The sequence below is a fragment of the Amia ocellicauda genome, chromosome 22, assembly GCF_036373705.1.
Source record: "Amia ocellicauda isolate fAmiCal2 chromosome 22, fAmiCal2.hap1, whole genome shotgun sequence".
In the NCBI taxonomy this organism is placed as follows: Eukaryota; Metazoa; Chordata; class Actinopteri; order Amiiformes; family Amiidae; genus Amia; species Amia ocellicauda.
Genome location: NC_089871.1, coordinates 10,472,670 through 10,494,554, shown reverse-complemented (window position 1 = coordinate 10,494,554; position 21,885 = coordinate 10,472,670). Strand labels below are relative to the sequence as shown.

The 21,885-nt window shown below is 43.6% G+C and overlaps 1 protein-coding gene across 1 annotated transcript; it reads left to right on the top strand.

The window, feature by feature from the left end:
• The first annotated feature begins 342 nt into the window (after positions 1-342).
• LOC136718035 (inter-alpha-trypsin inhibitor heavy chain H3-like) lies at positions 343-14,738 on the top strand. Its single transcript, XM_066695647.1, has 22 exons — positions 343-561; positions 827-859; positions 1,511-1,531; positions 2,626-2,792; positions 3,063-3,167; positions 4,265-4,427; positions 5,449-5,559; positions 5,892-6,020; positions 6,266-6,382; positions 7,244-7,412; positions 7,564-7,689; positions 8,177-8,358; positions 8,506-8,691; positions 9,000-9,139; positions 9,517-9,674; positions 9,941-9,967; positions 10,472-10,513; positions 12,829-12,942; positions 13,220-13,421; positions 13,757-13,929; positions 14,136-14,247; positions 14,470-14,738. The coding sequence occupies exons 1-22, from the start codon at positions 466-468 to the stop codon at positions 14,606-14,608; spliced, it is 2,712 nt and encodes a 903-aa protein (XP_066551744.1). The 5' UTR covers positions 343-465; the 3' UTR covers positions 14,609-14,738.
• The last annotated feature ends 7,147 nt before the right edge of the window (positions 14,739-21,885 follow it).

The following is a 21,885-nucleotide window of genomic DNA, read 5'->3' as shown; positions in this document are numbered from 1 at the left end:
TTCAATCAAAACACACCCACACAGTCTCTCTTTCTTAAGGCTGAATCTGATGAAACAGTGTTTTCATTTTGACCGTGAAATGAAATGCAACTTTTACATTTTGTGCACAAAATGTAGTTTTCCTTTCATCATTTTGTGGACATAATTCATAATCAGGTGTTCATTCCATCCACGGAAGGCAAAGTACATTTTACTTTTTGTCCACAATCAGTGCAGGCTGGGTGAACAGGCGTGGGGTCGTTGCTCTGGTATGGACAGTGAGAGGCTGCTGAGCTCGGCAGTGCACGGCACGGGGAGAGGAGGGGAGGCTGGCTGGGTCCCTCCTATATAAATACTGAGCCCACAGTCATTACGCCAGAGCTCAGCTCAACAAGCTCTCTCTGGTTCTCCTTTTCTCGTTGGATAATCTCCTATTCGTTCCTACGTCCGCTTTTGTAGGGTTATAGCAGCCCCCCGTCTCTCGCCATGTCCAGGCTGCTGCCCCCGCTGCTGCTGTTGGGGCTGTGGCTGCCAGCTGTGACCCCTGCCCACTTGGTGATCCCAGAGGACTCAGGTTTGAAGGTACGCTTGCTTGTCTGCTCCCGCACTGTGTTTGTGCACTGGCCACCCTGGACTGGGCACCCTGATGCACTCAGTTGGTGGTCAGTGCTGTTAACTCTGTAAGCACGGGTAGATGTTTTTTCTGTGCTCCAGTTATGTATGTATGTAGGCATGTAGGCACGTATTTTTGTTTAATGTTTGACATTTTTATGTCCCCCCCTCTTTCATTCTGTCTTTCTTTTACACTTTTGTCTTTTTTCTCCTTCTCTCTCTTTCACTCTGACAGGCTCTCTCAGACACAGGAGGCAGAATCCTCAAGGTAATTTGCTTTTAAGAGACTTGTCTGCTCTTCTCCTGACTAATGACTGTGACATCACTCAGAGCTATACCTGTGCCCATATACTGCTGTCAAATAGGCTGAATTCATTATAACATGTATGTATGTATGTTTGTATTTAACTATTATGTATCTATTAATCTATGAGTCTATCATTTATTTATTTAGATAGTTAATGAGTCAGGTTTGCAGACATCTCTATCCAAGGCAGCTCACACAGTTTGTCAGTCATTAATGCACCTTAATACACAATGTGCAACAACCTTACTGTAAATGAACAAACCATCATCACATACATAGACACGTAATAGCGAGGTGGTAGAGACAGTCAGGTGTTAATGTCAGGAGGTGTGTCTCCCAGTGTGCAGCATTGTGGTCGGTTGTGTAAAACTTGACTCAGATACTCAGATACTCGAGCCATAAAATACTGTCCTGCATTTGCAACATTCACGCAAATGTACTCAAGTACTTTAGTAAGAGGGCATGTACATTCTGCTCCTGAAAAAATGAACACTGTGATGTATTCTGTTGTTTTTCTGTTGTTGTAGTTTGTTTTGATGCATTATTTAAACATTGGTTAATTAATTGATTAATTTGTGTGTTTGTTTGTTTATGTATGTATTTATTTAACAGAAGAGGAGCTCTCCTGATGTGGTGAGTATGCCCATACTGTGTGAGTTTGTTCTGTACTGTCTGTGAGTTTGTGTGAGTGTGAGTGTATGTGTGTGTCACTATCCATATGCTGATTTATACACATGTTGGTGTATAGAGTTGTAGTGGTTTCAGTAAATCCCAGGATACACGTTTATTACAAAAAACATAAATACAGGTTAACCTGGAGCTCTCCTCTCACACGAAGTGAAGAAAATAACTAGCAATGAGAGTTGGAAGAAGCCTATTTGTATCTTGTGATGAACAATAGGTTACATTTTTTTTCTATCAGAAGTGATCTCATTAAAGCCAGTTATATAGGTTTCAGTTTACCACATGCATAATAGTACAGTAATTGATGAAGTATGCAAAAACAATGGTTCATTGAATATTTGAAAAGACAATGGTTGGTAGAAGTAGTTGTATACAATTCAAGAAACAATGAACCTTAAGTCAGAGGAAGGGTCACATGAATTTGGTAGATTTCTGTAGCATCCTTAGTTTGGTAAGAAACAACAGACTAAAATGTTTTAGGAAAATAATAATTAAAGTAGTTCCCAGAAAGGGGTAAATACAAACTAATGATTTACATTACAGACAGAACTGAATTAACAACATGAATCAATTAATAATACAAAGAATATTAAGAAAATAATAGAAGTAAATTTTCCCACTACAGTCCCCCCTTTGGACACACGACTCATAGTGGAATCAGAGACATTGTTTCAGGTCTGCTTCTGTCATCTTGAACCATAACAGAGGTTCTGGCAAATGTTGTTTGTTTTTATGGAGAATGCTGTGTATAGAGTATTGTGTGTGTGTGTGTGTCTGCCCACTGTATCCAAGGATGGGGGCAGAGTCCGCAGAGGTTTGGGGTCATTTGAGGTGGGGTGGTGGGCAAGAGGTGAGTTCATGTGGTTGCAGGACGTCTTGAGATGTCTGCGGGGGGGAACAGATCAGATAGCACTCCACATTGGGACACAAACACACCAGCAACCACAGCAAGCCCTAAGAGCTGGGTAGCATGTTCAGTACTCCTCTCTCTCTCTCTGTCTCTGTCTCTCTCTCTGTCTCTTTCTCTCTCTCTCTCTCTCCAGGGTGCGTCAGATATAGATGTGTACAGTGTGAAGGTGGACTGTAAGGTGACCTCTCACTTCGCCCACAATGTGATGACCAGTCGAGCGGTCAACCGAGGCAATGTTTCCCATGAGGTCTTGTTTGACATGGAGTTGCCAAAGACGGCCTTCATCACCAACTTCAGCATGTCAGTAACCCAGTGCAGTCCAGTCCAGATTAATCCAGTCCAGTCCTGTATACTACAGATTCATTCAGTCCAGTCCAGTATGGTACAGTCCAGTCAAGACTAATCCAGTCCAACACAGCCCTCCCCAGCCTAGTCCAGTAATACTGTTTTATTCACTTTTATGGAGTTTTTATTTAGTTATATATTTACAAATTAAAAATTCCTGTGAAGCTACTGTTAACACACACTGTGGTTTGAACCCTGCCCCCCCATCTCTCTCTCTGCGGTCAGGGTGATTGATGGAGTGACGTACCTGGGCCAGGTGAAGGAGAAAGAGCAGGCCAAGCAGCAGTATCAGCAGGCTGTGAGGCAGAGACAGACCGCCGGGCTGGTCAAGTAAGAGCTCCACCCCTGTCCACTGACAGCACTGTCCACTAACTGCTGTGCTTTAAAGCCAGACTGACCCCTCAGGACCATGATGAGGGGTGTTTTAAGGGTCACAATTACAGTTCTTCAGAACCATTTACACACGTTTCCTGAAATTAGAGTGCATTTACTCCAAACAATAAACACAAATAAAGAACCCACACCTTACTGACCAAACCTCAGTAGTCTCAGACAAAATGAGACACTCACTTTAGAGACTGTTGGGTTGTCATTGAACCAGTTACAGACCAGCGCAGAATGGTGGAAACTGAAATTGTCCCAATTGACAATTTAACTGGGCTGCTCTGGGCGCCCTGGCTCCCTGTGCTCCTGTTGGAACAGAGCATCCTGTAGACCATCAAGGAACGTGAGCAGATGGTGGAGGACACCATGGTGGCTGATGGCTGCACAGAGAGTGATGTTGCAAAACCCAGATGAGCTAACCTGTGGCCTTTTCATTCATACCAAAGTTCTGATTGCTCTTTGAACAATTAAGTTTAATTGTGTTTGCACCTTGAGGACAGTGTGTTAATAGTGTTGAGCTTTATTGATTGGAGTTTGGTATATTGAATGACAGTGCTTTCTACACGATCACATGAGGTGTCACTGGTGAAGGCTGTGCTTTATGAAGAGGACTGTGTGCTGGGTTTAGCAAAAGTGGGTTAATTTGAAATTTGTGTGAAAATAGGTGAATAATGCTGATAGATTTGTTGAAATTGTCTTTTGGTACCTAAACTAATGATTTGCGATATTGTGTTCACAGAACCATTTTCAGTGTGAAAATAGTAATACTGTAAAACTGTAAACACAGGCCATGAAAATCACACCTCTGTGTCTGTCTCTCCATCTCTCAATTTCTGCATCTCTGTTGCGCTTTCTCTTTGTCTCTCTGTCTCTGTTTCTCCCATTCTCCATCTCTCTGTCTTTCCATTTCTCCATCTTTCTATCTATTTATCAATCTATCTACTTATCTATCGATATGTCTGTCTTTCTGTCTGTCAACCCATCCACCTCTCTTCTCCCCTCACTGCTTTGTGTCTGTTGTGTCCCTGTGTGGACATTCACAGGGCATCTGGCCGCAAGATGGAGAAGTTCTCTGTGTCAGTGAACATCGCGGCGGCCAGCAAAGTGACCTTTCAGCTGACCTATGAGGAGCTGCTGCAGAGGCACATGGGGCAGTACGAGATGATGATCCGGGTCCGACCCAAGCAACTGCTCCAGCACTTCGAGGTCAGGGAGGTCTGGAGAGGCAGGGTTGAGATGGAAATCTTGACAAGGGAGTGGGTGGGTGTGAAAGAGTGCTAGGGGCTTGGTGGCTGGTATGGACTATGGCAGAGTGGGAGGGGTTGGGACTATCAGGGGGGCACGGTCTGAGCCGTAACTAGGTTTTTTGGCACCAAGGCAAGTAAGCATTTTTGTGCTCCTCCCATAGTGTAATAATAGTGGACATTTTTTTTTACCTGCATGTAATACCTTGCACTTGTCCACATTGAATTTCATCTCCCTGGTGTCGGCCCACAACTGAATATTATCTAAGTCCCGTTGAATAGCCTGTGCTGTCGAGACAATTAGACAAGTTTGCTAACTATCCCAGAGTCCAGATCATTAATATAGATTAGAAAAAGCAAAGGCCCTAGTACTGATCCCTGTGGAACTCCACTAACAACTTCACTTCAGTTAGAAGCAACTCCTCTAATCGACACCCTCTGTTTCCTATACATCAACCAGTTCATAATCCATCTACTTACATTATTATTATTGTCCAGGGCGACTTACATTACCCTGAATGCCTACAGCTTCCAATTTGAGGATCAGTCTTTGGTGTGGAACCTTATCAAAAGCTTTTAGAAAATCTAAGTATATGACATCATAAGCTTTCACGTGATCTACAGCTGCAGTTGAATGTTGCATGTTGACAATACATTTCTGTAATTTTTCTGCCCCCCGCAGAATTGTGCCCTGGGCGACTGCACTGTTTGCCCTACCCTAGTTACAGCCCTGGGCATGGTATATTGAGTTGAAGAGGATTTGAATTAGAAGGAGGCATGTCTAGTGGGGAGAAGGAGAGAGGAGGGAGAGAGAGAAAGTGGGAGAGGGAGAAGATAGATATGCATAAGGAGGAAGAAAGGCATTAGAGAGCAGTGGAAGAAGAGAGAAAAGTGGGAGGCATATATAAATATAATATAAACTCATATTCTCTCTGATGTAAACTCTTCTCTTTCTCTCCTGCACCCCCCACCCCCTCCCCCAGATCATCGTAGACGTGTTTGAACCCCAGGGCATCGCCTTTCTGAACGCACATGGAACCTTCATCACCAATGAACTGCTCCCCCTGGTGGAGAAGACAGTCAGTGAGAACACGGTACTGTGCTGAGTCTGCCGGCTGCGAGAGAGACGGCACCGCCCTTCTGTCACTTTACTAGCAGTCCTTACTACATTATTGTGCTGTTAGTCTAATTAGTGGCAGTATAGCAGTATTAGTATTAGTAGTGGTAAAGGTTACAGTAGTAATGTTCATGGTAGTTCTACCAGTTTGTTGGCTGTAACTATAGTAGCTGGTAATTGCATGACGGATCCTAATAGCTGTGATCCTTAACAGATCCCCTCTATCTCTTTCTCTCTCTCTCCCCCCAAACCCTTCTCTCCTTCCCTCTCTCTCTCTCTCTCTCTCTCTCTCTCTCTCTCCGTGCTCAGGCTCACGTGTCGTTTTCCCCCACCATGGAGAAGCAGCGCAGTTGTGTCGGCTGCCCCTCCACCCTTATTGACGGAAACTTCTTCATCACCTACGATGTCAAGAGAGTGAAAGACGCTGGGGACATCCAGGTCAGGAGAAGTGGGAGTGGTATAGAGAGGGAGGGAAAGATGTAGACAAGGCAGAGGGATGGATAGAGAGAGGGGGAGTGAGGGGTGTGTGTGCTTGCATTGAAATTAAATGACTGACTACTCTGAAAACATTGTTTTGCTTCACTGACATTATGTCCCGCCACCTGTCCATCTCTTTTTCTATCTCTGCCTCCCTCCTCCCACTCTCTCTCTCTGCCCTCTCTCTACTCTCTCTCTCCCCTCAGATAGTGAATGGTTATTTTGTGCACCATTTTGCTCCGAGCAATTTACCACGCGTGAGGAAGAACGTGGTTTTTGTCATTGATGAAAGTGGCTCTATGTATGGGACAAAGATCCGCCAGGTGAGTTCTGTGGGGGGGTTGTTGGGGTGGGGAGAGGGAAGTGGGAGGAAAGAGAGGATAGATGGAGTGGAGAGAGAAACAGAAGGGCATACACGATGTATAAAAAATTCATTACACAGTTTGCAATGGCTAAATAGTTAACGTAGTTAAGTAAATATGCCCACTTTTTAAAAACTAGTTTTAGTGGCGTCTTTGCAACATTTCTGTTGTCACATCACGTATTTTTTAATGCCTGTGTTAATTCATCCCTGATGGGCCAACAGAAAAACACAATGGAGCAAAGATGCTGCCTAAACCATTTAATTCACTGTCTTTGTTGGCAGTTGGCACATTGGCAGTGCGCACAACTGAACAGTGACTTTAACTTCACTTTGTGCGTTTGGATACACATACATGCTCTAACAGAGAATAAGTAGTTAAAATGCATAAACACTAGTACAGGGCTTTCTCATCCTTGCTCTTGGGGGTTGGGGGGATTGCCCTCCTTTTAATTACTTAATTGAATCATTAAATCATTTTAATTAATAATTAATTAATTAATTGAAGTAATAATTTGTCCTGATCTTCTTGAATTTATTTAAAAAAAGCTGGGGTACATTGCAAGTTCAATTTAAAACAATATCAGATGGTTTCATTCTTCGCTCGTTGTGGCAGCTGAGCCATTTCAACAAGCCAAAAGAAGGAAGCCAATCATGAGTTCTGTTAAATTGTCATTTTGTTCTGAGTTGGGACAGAATCCACATATCTGTGATGACAAACCCCTCCCACCATGTCATGCTCATTAATGCTTTGAATCTGAATGGGTTGAGGGACATCTGACCACATCCACATTGCACGTCTTGACGTCTCTCTTGCCTGCAGACCCGTGAGGCCCTCGATGCCATCCTGGGCGAAATCTACGTGGACGACTACTTTGCCCTCCTTGTGTTCGACCACGGCTTCCGAAAGTGGCAACCCTCGCTGAGCCCAGCCACGCCCAAGAACATCGCAGAGGCCAAGGAGTTTGTGAAGGGTATTGATGCTAAGGGAGGTGAGATGGAGGCACACAGCACAGGAAATGTAGAGAAACCTCATATAAATATCTCTGTTAATATCTGTCATAAATGTGAAAGATTGAGAGTGTGTGTGTGCTTGTGCTTGTAAAAGACTGACCTCTGCCCCCTGTCTGCCCCCCCACACAGGCACAGACATAAACCAGGCGGTGCTGGAGTCAGTGCGCATGCTGGAGCAGGACAAGGCTGCCGGCCGACTGCCTGACCACAGTGTGTCCCTCATCATCCTGTTGACCGACGGGAACCCCGCCTCAGGTGAGCAGGAGGGAGGGGGGCAGGAATGAATACTGGGCCAGGTAAATAGGGGAGGGGGGAAGTAGGACAGGGTCTGCAGTGGCGTAGTGGACTAGGGCAAATGGGGTCATCTACAGTCCAGGTGAGGAAGAAGGTGCGGGAGGACAAGGGTAAAGGGTGGTGTAAAGTCCAGGAACAGTGTGGGAAACAGGGGAGGAGGAGGGGGGGAGGACTAGGGAGCAGGATTGGTATGGGGGTCTTCAGTAATGGAATGAGTGGGTGGTTCAATCAATCAATCAAATTGTATTTAGTATAGCGCCCTTTGCAGGTATTTTACAGATTGAAAAAAGAGGATCTCAACACATTCTGAATGTGTGATTCTAAGGATAGGTTATGGTCACAGATGACTCCCATGTTCCGCGCCATCTCCGTAGGGGTGAAATTAAAGTGGTCGTTATTCAGTTCTGTCGGTGCATGATGAAAATTTAGATTTTCCCACGATTGACAGGGGAGACAGACCCGGACAGGATCCAGAAGAACGTGCACAACGCGATTGGGGGCAATATGACCCTGTACTGCCTGGGGTTCGGCTACGACATCAAGCTGGCCTTTCTGGAGAAGATGGCGGCGGAGAACAACGGTGTGGCACGCAGGATCTACGAGGACTCAGACGCGGCGATACAGCTTCAAGTGTGTGCCTCTCTGTGCGGGTGTATGTGTGTGTGATTGTGTGGTGTGAGTGTTTGTCAGTCTGTCTGTGTGTGAATTTGTGTTTGTCTGTGTGTTTGCCTGGTGTGCCTCATCCTTGCGTATTATCGTGTGCCCATGTGTTCACAGGGCTTCTACAATGAAGTGGCCAACCCCCTGCTGTCTGACATTGAGCTGCAGTACCCCGAGAATGCAGTGGACTCCCTGACAGACAACACCTTCAAACAGCTTTACAATGGCTCTGAGATTGTGGTGGCTGGACACATCTCCGACAACGACCTGGACAACTTCCTGGTGGAGGTCAAGGCGCAGGGGGTAAGGCCACACAGCAAAACAGATAGACAGACAAATAGTGAGACAGACTGATTGACTGACTGAATAAAAGTCTGATTTTCTGTCTCCTTCAGAGTGAGAGAGAAAGTGAGCAGTATGTTACAGTACAGTGCCTTGCAATGTAGAACAGAGCAGTTCAGAACAGTACAGTACACTACAGTTGAGGACAGTACAGTGCAGGGTACTGTAGTGTAGTGTTGAGCCCTTTCTTGACTCCTCTGTCCTGTGTCCTGACCTCTCTGTCCTCTGTACTGATGCCCCTGCACACTGTCCTCTTGTTCCCTGTTCAGGCAGTGCAGGAGCTACAGCTGCAGGCCCAGGCCAGTGTGCAGGACTCAGAGAAAGCCTTCAGGAACCAGAGCTACATCTTCGGGGAGTTCACAGAGCGCCTGTGGGCCTACCTCACCATCCAGCAGCTGCTCAAGAAGAGGTCCATACCTCCCAGCATGACTGCTCCTCAGCTGACTTACAGATTATGACTTCAGTCATGGTTTCAACTTGTCATAGAACTGGTTATTTGTTAAAGGGTTAACAATTAGCTAAGACTCAATGTCAACAAGAACACAAGGTCATGGTGAAATACTTAAAAAACTCTAGAACCATTATGTAAGGCGATACACACACACAATCTAGAACACTGACATGCCAGAAATTGAAGAATTAAAAAATATCTAGAACACACCATGAGTAAAACAAACAAACAAACAAACACATGGCTACATCTAGAACCCTCCCAGTATGGAAGTGTAAAAAAGACCAATATTGAAAGCCCCTCAGACCGGTGTGGATTGCTGTGTGTGCCGGCAGGGGCAGCGGCTCACCGGAAGAGAGAGCGAACAAGACGGCGCGCGCCCTGGAGCTGTCCCTCAAGTACAGCTTTGTCACGCCGCTCACCTCCATGGTCGTCACCAAACCACCCAAGCACAACAGGGATAACCTGATGCTTGCTGACAAGCTGACTGAAGGTGTGTGGGATTTGGGTCGGGGGGAACAGACTGTACAGCCTCAATGCTGACTGACGTAGAGACTGTGGGGAGGTGTTGTGTTGTGTGGTGCTGTTCTGTATTAATTTCACTGTGTTGTATTAGTCTGTATTAATGTCATTGTGTTTTTACTGTACTGTTCTGTATTAACTTCACTGTGTTGTACTGTACTAGCCAGGATGTGTGGAGTCGTTGGGAGGAGCAACAGAGTTTCACATCTTGTCTTCTCTCTTCTTTTTCTCCTGCAGATCAGAGGGTAAGCTTCACCCAACGAGGTAAGATTTCCCTAGGGTCAGTCCAGCATTCACAGGCTCTCTCCAGGGGGGAGGGGGGCACAGTGACCCATCAATCATGATAAAATAAATAAATCAGTAATTCAGTCAGTCTTTATATAGCACAAAATAATTGGATCAGAGCACCTTATTGCTTAGGGCTGAGGTCAAGCACAGAACTTAAGCAATACACCCCCACAAATCTATTTTCAAAAGCGTAAATACTGACATATGTTCAAATTGTATTGTAATATTTTGTATTGTGTGTATATATATATATTTACACCGATCAGCCATAACATTATGAGCACTGACAGGTGAAGTGAATAACACTGATAATCTCGTTATCATGGCACCTGTCAGTGGGTGGGATATATTAGGCAGCAAGTGAACATTTTGTCCTCAAAGCTGATGTGTTAGAAGCAGGAAAAATGGGCAAGCGTAAGGATCTGAGCGACTTTGACAAGGGCACATCTGTGGGATCTTTGTTTTTTTTCTTGGCTTCAGGTACTGGCTACAGGCATCTCACCCGAGTATCAGTCACCGCTGGTAAGTTATCTATGTATGTATGTATTTATATACACTCACCTAAAGGATTATTAGGAACACCTGTTCAATTTCTCATTAATGCAATTATCTAACCAACCAATCACATGGCAGTTGCTTCAATGCATTTAGGGGTGTGGTCCTGGTCAAGACAATCTCCTGAACTCCAAACTGAATGTCTGAATGGGAAAGAAAGGTGATTTAAGCAATTTTGAGCGTGGCATGGTTGTTGGTGCCAGACGGGCCGGTCTGAGTATTTCACAATCTGCTCAGTTACTGGGATTTTCACGCACAACCCTTTCTAGGGTTTACAAAGAATGGTGTGAAAAGGGAAAAACATCCAGTATGCGGCAGTCCTGTGGGCGAGAATGCCTTGTTGATGCTAGAGGTCAGAGGAGAATGGGCCGACTGATTCAAGCTGATAGAAGAGCAACTTTGACTGAAATAACCACTCGTTACAACCGAGGTATGCAGCAAAGCATTTGTGAAGCCACAACACGTACAACCTTGAGGCGGATGGGCTACAACAGCAGAAGACCCCACCGGGTACCACTCATCTCCACTACAAATAGGAAAAAGAGGCTACAATTTGCACAAGCTCACCAAAATTGGACAGCTGAAGACTGGAAAAATGTTGCCTGGTCTGATGAGTCTCGATTTCTGTTGAGACATTCAGATGGTAGAGTCAGAATTTGGCGTAAACAGAATGAGAACATGGATCCATCATGCCTTGTTACCACTGTGCAGGCTGGTGGTGGTGGTGTAATGGTGTGGGGGATGTTTTCTTGGCACACTTTAGGCCCCTTAGTGCCAATTGGGCATCGTTTAAATGCCACGGCCTACCTGAGCATTGTTTGTGACCATGTCCATCCCTTTATGACCACCATGTACCCATCCTCTGATGGCTACTTCCAGCAGGTTAATGCACCATGTCACAAAGGTCGAATCATTTCAAATTGGTTTCTTGAACATGACAATGAGTTCACTGTACTAAACTGGCCCCCACAGTCACCAGATCTCAACCCAATAGAGCATCTTTGGGATGTGGTGGAACGGGAGCTTCGTGCCCTGGATGTGCATCCCACAAATCTCCATCAAATGCAAGATGCTATCCTATCAATATGGGCCAACATTTCTAAAGAATGCTTTCAGCACCTTGTTGAATCAATGCCACGTAGAATTAAGGCAGTTCTGAAGGCGAAAGGGGGTCAAACACAGTATTAGTATGGTGTTCCTAATAATCCTTTAGGTGAGTGTATAATGCACTGATTGCAGTTTGCCTTTTAAGGTTGTTTATTGTATGTATGTTTATTATATGTATGCTTATTGTATGTATATGTACTGTATTTATGTTTGATTCTGGCCTTGGGTGTCTGCCTGTGTGTATTTTGTGCGTGCGTGCGTGCGTGTGTGTGTGTGTGTGTGTGTGTGTGTTACAGTGGCGTGCCATCGGGTCCTTCAGTTAAGGCCTAGGATAAATCTAATGAAAATATATTGTATAATAAATTAATGTAAAGTATAATAAAGCATTTTGACATTCTCATTAGCAACATTTTTTTGCAGTTATATATATTTATTTTCAATATTCATTTGATTAGGTTAGAACTGAATATAGCCTAATTATTTGCATCCCTGGGTTTATCCGTGGATATTAAATCAATGAATGAATCCATTTTTATTTGTATAGCGCCCTTCGCAGGTTAGCCACAGAGCATACATTCTACAAAAAAATGAAAAATAAAATAAATGAATTAACCTTCAACAGTTTAAAATAGTTATCCAACACAAAAGAAACCAAGATTAAATCAACCATTAGGTATGCGGAGAGAAAAACTAAAACACTTATGGATGTTAGATTGTTATAGTTGCCTCCCCTCCAGGCAATATGGTTGTTACAGTAGCAAGGAGATCAGAAAGTTAGTGGTTGTGCGTATGTGTTTGTGTGTTAGTACTGCTCTGCAATGACCTGGCATTCAGAACCCTGCCTTGGGCCCTGTGTGCACCAGGTTCCAGCTTACTGTGACCCTGCTCTGGAGGAAGCAGTTGTTTAGAATGAATGTATGTATGAATGTATGAATCTATGAATGACAAAGAGTTTTTTTCCCTATGCACACACATGTCCTGTCTGTGTAGAATTCCCTTAGAAGTTGGATTAAACCTGAGGAGACAGTTGTGGGAGATAGATTGGGGCCTGGTTGTCTACACTGTGTCAAAGGTTTTTTCCTGAGAGAGGTGTGTCTATGTGTGCACGCTTACTGCTTCTCTCCTGAGCCCAGTTGACCTGTAAATGTGTGTCTAATGTGTGTGTATCTGTGCAGTGGACAGTGACCCTCACTTCATCGTGCAGCCGCCCAATCAAAACGACACTCTGTGCTTCAACATTGACGAGAGCCCAGGGGTCATCTTAAACCTGGTCAGAGACCCCCAGACAGGTGAGCTCTCCCAGGGGCATGACATACACACGCACACACATACACGCACACACACACACACACACACACACACACACACACATGCATGCACACAGCCACAGACACACACTGATACACACACAGGTCAATAATCTGATTGGCTGCAGGCCCTGCACATCTGCTCACGTCTGATATCCCCTTGTAATATTGTATTTTACTGTTACTTTTAGTAACTTTTAAGTAACGACCCCTAGACTGTGAAAAAGTGTGGGTGAGAAAATGGATGCTTTATCTGCAGGCACGGTGGTGAATGGGCAGACTATCGCGGACAAGCACCCGGACCCCAGTGGCAGGGTGGGCACCTACTTCTGGCGCTTCGGCATCATGAGCCAGAGCCTGGGCCTCAGGCTGGACGTGTCCACACAGGGCATCGAGCTTCTGGATGCGCAAACCGGGCTGGAGCTCTCCTGGGACGAGTCCCTGACACTCAAGCAGCCCAAGTGAGTCCAGCCTGGTGCCCACTGTAGCAGACAGTAGAGTCCAGTACAGGCCAGAACACCACAGACAGTACAATCCAGTCCAGTCCAGTCCAGCAGGGTCTCCAGCCCTGGTCCTGAGAGACAGTAGAGTACAGGACCAGGAATCCTGCTGACCTGGTGTGTGTGCGTGTGCGTGTGCGTGTGTGTGTGTGCGTGTGTGTACGTGTGTGTACGTGTGTGTACGTGTGTGTACGTGTGTGTGCGTGTGTGTGCCTGTGTGTTTGTTTGTATATGTACGGTATATGTATGTGCACAAGCCTGAATATGTGTGTCCTGCTCCCTGTCTTTCCCTCCAGCTTCGACCTGCAGATGGACAAGGAGCGCAGCCTGACTGTGTCCCTGAAGGACTCGGTGAAATTTGTGGTCATCCTGCATAAGGTCTGGAGTAAGCACCCCACCCATCGGGACTACCTGGGCTTCTATACCCTGGACAGCCACCTGCTCTCCCCCGCCACCCACGGCCTGCTGGGTAAGCCGCTCCCTGACCCTGCTGCTCCTGTCGACCCAGGCTTGTGTGAGAGTGCGAGATATTTTGGGAAAGCATCCGTGTGTATGAGTGTGTGTGACTGAGTGCCTGTGTGTGTGATGAAGTGTTTGTGTGGGTTAGCAATGCTCAGGCAGCAGCTGCTTGGGTCAGTTCAACACTGTCTCCTCTCGCCCCCCTCCCCCCTGCAGGGCAGTTCTACCACGGCCTGAGTTTCCAGGTCAGTGAGCTGCGGTCCGGAGAGACGTCTGACAAGCCGGATGCCACCATGCTGGTGAAGGGACAGCATCTCACTGTCACCAGGTAAACCAATCATGGTACAGCAGGGTCTGGGCGTGAACACATTCACTATTGTGGTGCAGAGTAAGAGAGATGGGGAGAGAGAGAGACAGAGAGAGAGACAGAGACAGAGACACAAAGAGAGATAGAGAGTGAGAGAGCGAGAGAGAGACAGAGGGACACCTACCTGCCCCCTCTCCCTCTCTTTGGCACCCCCAGGCTGTTACAGCTGTGTTATTCCTGCAGGGGCTGGCAGAAAGACTTCCACACGGACGTGAAGAACGGAGAGGAAGTTGCCTGTTGGTTTGTCCACAACAATGGGACAGGCCTGATCGATGGGACGCACCAAGACTACATCGTCTCTGGCATCTTCAAGACCAGCTAAGACAGCATGCGTCTTCAGTCCTATGTATAAATAAGTCTTAAACCCGACACCCTGAGTGCACGCTCTTGTATTGTCGGGTGACCACTTCCCACATGTTTCTTTAAAGATGCATTAAAATAAATCAAAACAATGATTTCTCCATAAAGAAAAAACATTTATTCATTATTCAGTTTTATACTTTTTCTCAAAGGCCTCCAAATATATTTTCCTTATTAATGTTAAAGTAAACACACTCTCATTAATATTATATGGAAGACACTTAAGGAACTGTCAGTGCAGCCCATTCTCTCACAAGCCCAAATGCATACACACACACATGCACACTCACAACTGTAAATGTTCTTACTTCACCGGAAGGCATAGGGGGGCCCCAGCACCAAAACTGAGAACCATTGAGGCATAAATTAGGCTGTTTCAGATGAACATGCAACTGGTAAGGATAGAGTAGAGAAATGCAGGATTGATGAGATGCTGAGTTTTAAAAGAGAGAAAATGTGTTTTGCCTCCAGGCACAAACATGAGAATAAATAAGGTATGATGGTACTCGTTCCTGCAGATCAGAGCCCATGTTTGGACAAATATAATGCATCTAATCCTTTGAAGAGTACTCGGAAATGTACTTACCTGCATGTTGTACAATACAATCGGGAGTACAATACAATATAATACAATATAATTTGCATTTTAAGTTGACAGTGCTGCTTCAAAGAGGCCAACATTCCGCATATACCCACCAAAAGCAAGATAACACCTAAATAAACACAGCAAAACACAGCGCATATAAAAGTAATAATAACAGTGAAAGTGAAAAAAAACGATAGTCGATACTCTGGAGGCATCTGTATGAAATGCAAAGTGCAGTATTACGGGCTCAAATATCTAAAATGATCTAATTTGTCCTGAGGATGCCACTGGGTCTCTTATAGTATATTTCATAGCCCTATTAACCAGACGAATGGCCTCTGGGACAAACGATGCCCTGTGTCTGTTAGTGGAGCACTTGAGACGGAGGGGGAGCAGCTGGAACTGGGGGTGGAGAAGATGAGTGCTGTCCCCCAGGATGTTATGTGCCTTTTTCCTGACCTGCAGCTCATGAAAAGAGGCCAGACTCCTAAAAGGCACAGCGGTAATCTTGGAGCAAGTGCTCACGATGGCTTGTAGGTGGTCCCTGTTCTTGAGGCTAAGGGATGTGAACCAGTAAGTGATCAAAAAGCACAGAATACTCTCAATGAGATAACTATAGGAAGTTTGCATTATAGATTTATGGACACTGAATGAGTTTCCTAAGAAAGTCTCTGGTGAGCCTTTTTGATGATGGCGTCTGTGTTTTGATCAAACTTCAGAGTACTATTGAAGATGGTGCCAAGATCTTTGTTCTGGTCTACAATGTCCACTTCCTCACCATGGATGATGACCGGGGACATCCTGTGGGGTTTTCTTTTTGAAATCAATTATATTTTCTTTTGTTTTTGAGACATTCAGCCCCAGCAGTGCACTGTCTCCCCAGCTCATGAAATCCAGAAGGGTGGGGCCGTGGTCCTGCTCAGACCTTGTAAGGAGTGAGAGGAGAGCTGTGTCATCTGCAAATTTGACAAGATGGCAGTTGTTACGGCCACTCTGGCAGTCATTAATGAGAAGAATGAAGAAAAGCGGTGACAGTACGCACCCTTGTGGTGAACATGTGCAAGTATGGAGAGTATGTGACAAAGTACAGAGATTGTTAACCTGCAGATACTTCTACACCCATATACACCTTTCTACAGTAGTGTAATAATGTAGTGAGGACTTGGTCACCAGGGTTCCAGGATGTTCTTGGTGGAGAAGTTATTGTTTTGCAATTTGAATATAGATAGTGGGATGACATATTGCAGTACTTTGTCTTGTTTTGAGGTAAGGATTGAGCTGCAATTATTTCTCTCTTTAGTTCTGGATTAAGAAACATCATCAAACCTCCTAGCAGCCTTTTTCTGCCACTGGCTCTATGGAAATTCCCCAGAAACTTTGGTCTGAGGACTATGTTAGGTGAGGATAATTTAAGATGATGATAATTCCTTTTAACAAATTATCATTATGTCTTTCTTTGAAGACCAAACATGACCTCTCCATGTTTTGGTTTTGAGCTAGAATTAAGTGAGTTTCATTAATTTCGTTTTAAGTAACCTTTTCTTGTTTGTTATCAAACTCAAAAAGAAAACACCTATAGCTTGCGTTACTAGTTTGTAGTTTGCATTTGGGTTTGTTTCCCTGGTTTATGGATTATGGTGAGTATTTTGAAAACCTATGCTACCGGTCAAAAGTTTTAGGACACTTAATGCTTAAGAGGGTGTAGTAACACAGTATCTAACTCTGAAATGTACATTATATTTCAGTTTTTGGTAACCTAAACTTTTTTTAAACCTCTGGCAGTTTACCGCTGACCTTTGTACCATTTCAGGTTATTCACTGGACTTGAACTGCTTAAATTTCTATAAAACAGGAAAAATGGGTGTGTTCTAAAACTTTTGAGCAGTAGTGTATGTTACAAAAAATCTTGATATTGAAACTTCAGTTGGAGTCTCTTTGAAGGGTGGGCATTGCATCTGTCTGACTGATTCCTGCTCTGTGCTCATTTTGCTATTTTGGGGTCTGTGAAGACCAGCATGGAAGTGTTATCTGTCATGCTTTAGTGAGTGCAGACATATACTGTAAAACACAGAGATTCAAAGCTGTATCCCATCAAAGATACCTTGTTTATCACAAGCCTAAATTTCGAATTGAGGAATGTCTATAAATGTATGTGTGACAGGCCACTGTCTGTCACGGCATGGCTGCTGCTGACGTCCACTGATTAGGTGCTCATGTGCCGCAGCTGTGTTGTCCGCTCCCTCGCTAACAGGCTGTGGACTCACGGCTGCGGGCAATGAGCACCGAGGCGATTGTGACATCAGCGGCAGCTGTGCCCTGTCTATTTAATCCTTCTCCCTCCCCGACGGAGGCAGCTAACCAGAGAGAAGGAGAACACTTCTACAACCCCTGACTGCCCGGAGCACCCTGTTTTGTGGACGTTTGTGTCTTTGTTTTGCTTTTGTTTTTCCCCTGTCTGTCTGTGTCCCCTGAACGGACCTGAATGTTAATAAAGCCCGGACACTACCGGAACTTGAGACTCTCTCTCACTCCCCTTTGTGTCCGGCGTTCACAGTATGCATTTGGCAAAATGAGGTCGTATGACTTAACAGGCCCAATAAAAAAGTCTTATGATGTCTTTGCGCTAACATGTCTAAGAATGTTACACTTCACTGTTGTGAAAGCTCTGTTGTGTTGACAGCAAATTCAATAATCACCATTCTATACTGAAATAAGGAGAATGAACAAAATACCTCCAAATGCAGTGAGAGCCAATTATAGCAACTCCAGCCGGAGCATGTTAGTATTTGATTGAAGCCTTCCAGGTATCTATAGGAATGTACTCTAATGTAACAAGAAGTTCTCAAACCCCCTGATGTTTGAAAAAGTCAGTTTGAGTTTTTGTTTTTTACTGAAACTTTATGTGGAAAAATGTTAGTTTTTCATGGTTGTTGTTGTTATTATTATTATTATTATTATTATTATTATTATTATTATTATTATTATACATGTTACTTTATACTTGTTCTTTATTCCCTCACAGTGATTTTACCTTTATATAAACAATGATTAGTAGAAACATATTACTTAAATGACCATGTCAGTAATAAAAGCCCAACACTATGTATCTTATTAATAATTAAAAAATGACTTACATAATAGTACAATTTTTTTTTTCTATTACTAAAATTGCAGTGGGGAAATGTAAAAATGTGTTTAAACTACCTAAAATAATGTTCTTGTTTTTCTATATATAATTGATTTGATACATTTATAGAATAATACACAAAGTAGTGTGTTAAAAACAGCTGCTTAAAACAGGGACTACAGTCTCAGCTTTCTTTAAGTGTGTCAATTCACTGATTAAGGACAAAAAACTGACACTAATTACACTATGTAACACAATTTTTGTTCCTGGGTTGTAAGTGAAATTTCCTAATTGCTTATGCTTCCAAAGTATAGAAAATGGCTATTATTCCCCACAAACCTTGCTTTTGTAACCAGGACAGTGATATTTTGAAATTTAATCATTTCCAATAAGAAAACAGGCGAATTTGTGTCTTTTCGTACACATAGTCAGAAAAAAACAACATATGAATCCAAATTAACATGTATTTATACTAAAGTAATACACAAATTACTACAAAAGATTTAGATGTGGGTATTTTTTTGAGATTTATGATTATACTGTGTTGAAACATTCCCACATATTATAGCTGAGCGATGCAGTTCTATTCAGTCCTTGCATGCTTCATTTACCTTTGTGAATCATCAGAAATTAGTTTACTTACTTAGTAAAATGAAAACCATTGTAAAATGTTCTGGGATACAGGAAAATAAGGAGGATAAATCTCCCTTAGTTTGGTGACTTAGTACACTTATTCTACTACATTTATGGAAGATATTTTTCATGGTATTGTCATGGTAATACCCTCAAACATCCCCAAACTATCCAAGCTGTATATAAATCCCACTAGGTCATATGAACACTCTCAATACGGACAAATATTGCAAAAGTATGTCCATTAACAGATCCATTGTAGCTATTTGACTTACCAAAAACTGAAAAATAATGTACATTTCAGAGATCTAATTTGAAAATGCTGTTACTACACCCTCTTAAGCATTATTTGGCAGTGTTACACGCAGCTCCTGTGCATAGAAGTGACACTGTATTCCTACAATGTGCACATCGTTTGAAAGCTTATTCTCTTGTCTACCACCATGTTTTATTCTCAAATTAAAGAGATTGGGGGAGGGGCGGGGGGCATTAAAACCCACTTTTTAACATCAAAGAATGCCTCACGTCATTAGAAAGCTGTAAGTCTCAGCTTTCATGGGATACCAAACACTTGACAAACAATACAACAGTAAAGAGTACACATGGGATTAAAGAGAAGCACACGGATTTGATGCACTTTTAAGGGTACCAGAGGGGTTTGTCAGCTTAAGGGGTTAAATTTTGTTAAACAAAATGATTCCATGATTTCTATTTTATCTCCAATTATTTATTTGTTCTAAGCTTTAATTTCACAGTACACTGAAACAATAAACTGCATGCATTTCAATAAAAACTTCAATAATGGAGGTGTTCTAAAACTTTTGACCGGTAGTGTATATATATACACAAAATCTATGAAAGGATGTTTTTTCTTTCACTAATTCTTGCTCAAGAATCTTTTTTTTTTTTCACATAGGAGAAACTTCATGATGGAAAGCTAATCATAACACTTGCCAAAGCAGCAATCATTCTTATGCAAAAACCTGTGCGAACATGAGCCTTAAGTTGGAACTGGAAGAAACTATTTTGATGTCAAGCTGATTTACGAACACGACATTGATATTTTTTTTCAGTGGAACCATGCAGGTTTTCAAAGAAAGGACAATGCAAAACTTTTCTCTTCACTTCAGCTTTACATTGTCTTTAATGTAAATCCTGAACCTTTGTTTAATACAGTATGTATTTGTTAATGTACAGTGAGGGAAAAAAGTATTTGATCCCCTGCTGATTTTGTATGTTTGCCCACTGACAAAGAATGATCAGTCTATAATTTTAATGGTAGGTGTATTTTAACAGTGAGAGACAGAATAACAACAAACAAATCCAGAAAAATGCATTTCAAAAAAGTTATACATTGATTTGCATGTTAATGAGGGAAATAAGTATTTGACCCCTTCGACTTAGTACTTGGTGGCAAAACACTTGTTGGCAATCTCAGATGTCAGACGTTTCTTGTAGTTGGCCACCAGGTTTGCACACATCTCAGGAGGGATTGTGTCCTCCTTTTTGAAGATCCTCTCCAAGTTATTAAGGTTTCGAGGCTGACGTTTGGCAACTCGAACCTTCAGCTCCCTCCACAGATTTTCTATGGGATTAAGGTCTGGAGACTGGCTAGGCCACTCCAGGACCTTAATGTGCTTCTTCTTGAGCCACTCCTTTGTTGCCTTGGCTGTGTGTTTTGGGTCATTGTCATGCTGGAATACCCATCCACGACCCATTTTCAATGCCCTGGCTGAGGGAAGGAGGTTCTCACCCAAGATTTGACGGTACATGGCCCCATCCATCGTCCCTTTGATGCGGTGCAGTTGTCCTGTCCCCTTACAGAAAAACACCCCCAAAGCATAATGTTTCCACCTCCATGTTTGACGGTGGGGATGGTGTTCTTGGGGTCATTCCTCCTCCTTCAAACACGGCGAGTTGAGTTGATGCCAAAGAGCTCGATTTTGGTCTCATCTGACCACAACACTTTCACCCAGTTCTCCCCTTAATCATTCAGATGTTCATTGGCAAACTTCAGACGGGCCTGTACATGTGCTTTCTTGAGCAGGGGGACCTTGCGGGCGCTGCAGGATTTCAGTCCTTCACGGCGTAGTGTGTTACCAATTGTTTTCTTGGTGACTATGGTCCCAGCTGCCTTGAGATCATTAACAAGATCCTCCCGTGTAGTTCTGGGCTGATTTCTCACCGTTCTCATGATCATTGAAACTCCACGAGGTGAGATCTTGCATGGAGCCCCAGACCGAGGGAGACTGACAGTTATTTTGTGTTTCTTCCATTAGCGAATAATCGCACCAACTGTTGTCACCTTCTCACCAAGCTGCTTGGCGATGGTCTTGTAGCCCATTCCAGCCTTGTGTAGGTCTACAATCTTGTCCCTGACATCCTTGGACAGCTCTTTGGTCTTGGCCATGGTGGAGAGTTTGGAATCTGATTGATTGATTGCTTCTGTGGACAGGTGTCTGTTATACAGGTAACGAGCTGAGATTAGGAGCACTCCCTTTAAGAGAGTGCTCCTAATCTCAGCTCGTTACCTGTATAAAAGACACCTGGCCACAGAAGTGGTGGTGGAGTATCATCCTCCGCTGCTGTCGTCTTCGAACAGGTGGAGGACAGGACAACCGGAATGTAGACTGCGCTTGAAAAGAGATTACTTGCCTATAAATTGGTGGCCATTCAAGGTAGCAGTGGCCATTGGTCATTATAACAGTTTAAAAGTGTGTGGTCAAAAGGTGAACAGTTTTTCATCATTATGGTGGCAAAGAACAACATCACTGGGTCTGATAGAAGACAACTTGGCATGAGTGTGAGAATCAATGTATGTCTTTGTTTTGCATTTCTCCAGAAGGTTAGTCATGTAGACTGGGTCCTCTGTGATCTTCAGGTGGTATGAGTT

Bases quoted from the DNA above. Each gene is read 5' to 3' on its own strand.
- LOC136718035 (XM_066695647.1), top strand. From the start codon at position 466: ATGTCCAGGCTGCTGCCCCCGCTGCTGCTGTTGGGGCTGTGGCTGCCA. The intron at 860-1,510 runs GTAATTTGCTTT...TTTATTTAACAG, and splicing joins CAGGAGGCAGAATCCTCAAG to AAGAGGAGCTCTCCTGATGT. The intron at 14,248-14,469 runs GTAAACCAATCA...TTATTCCTGCAG, and splicing joins CAGCATCTCACTGTCACCAG to GGGCTGGCAGAAAGACTTCC.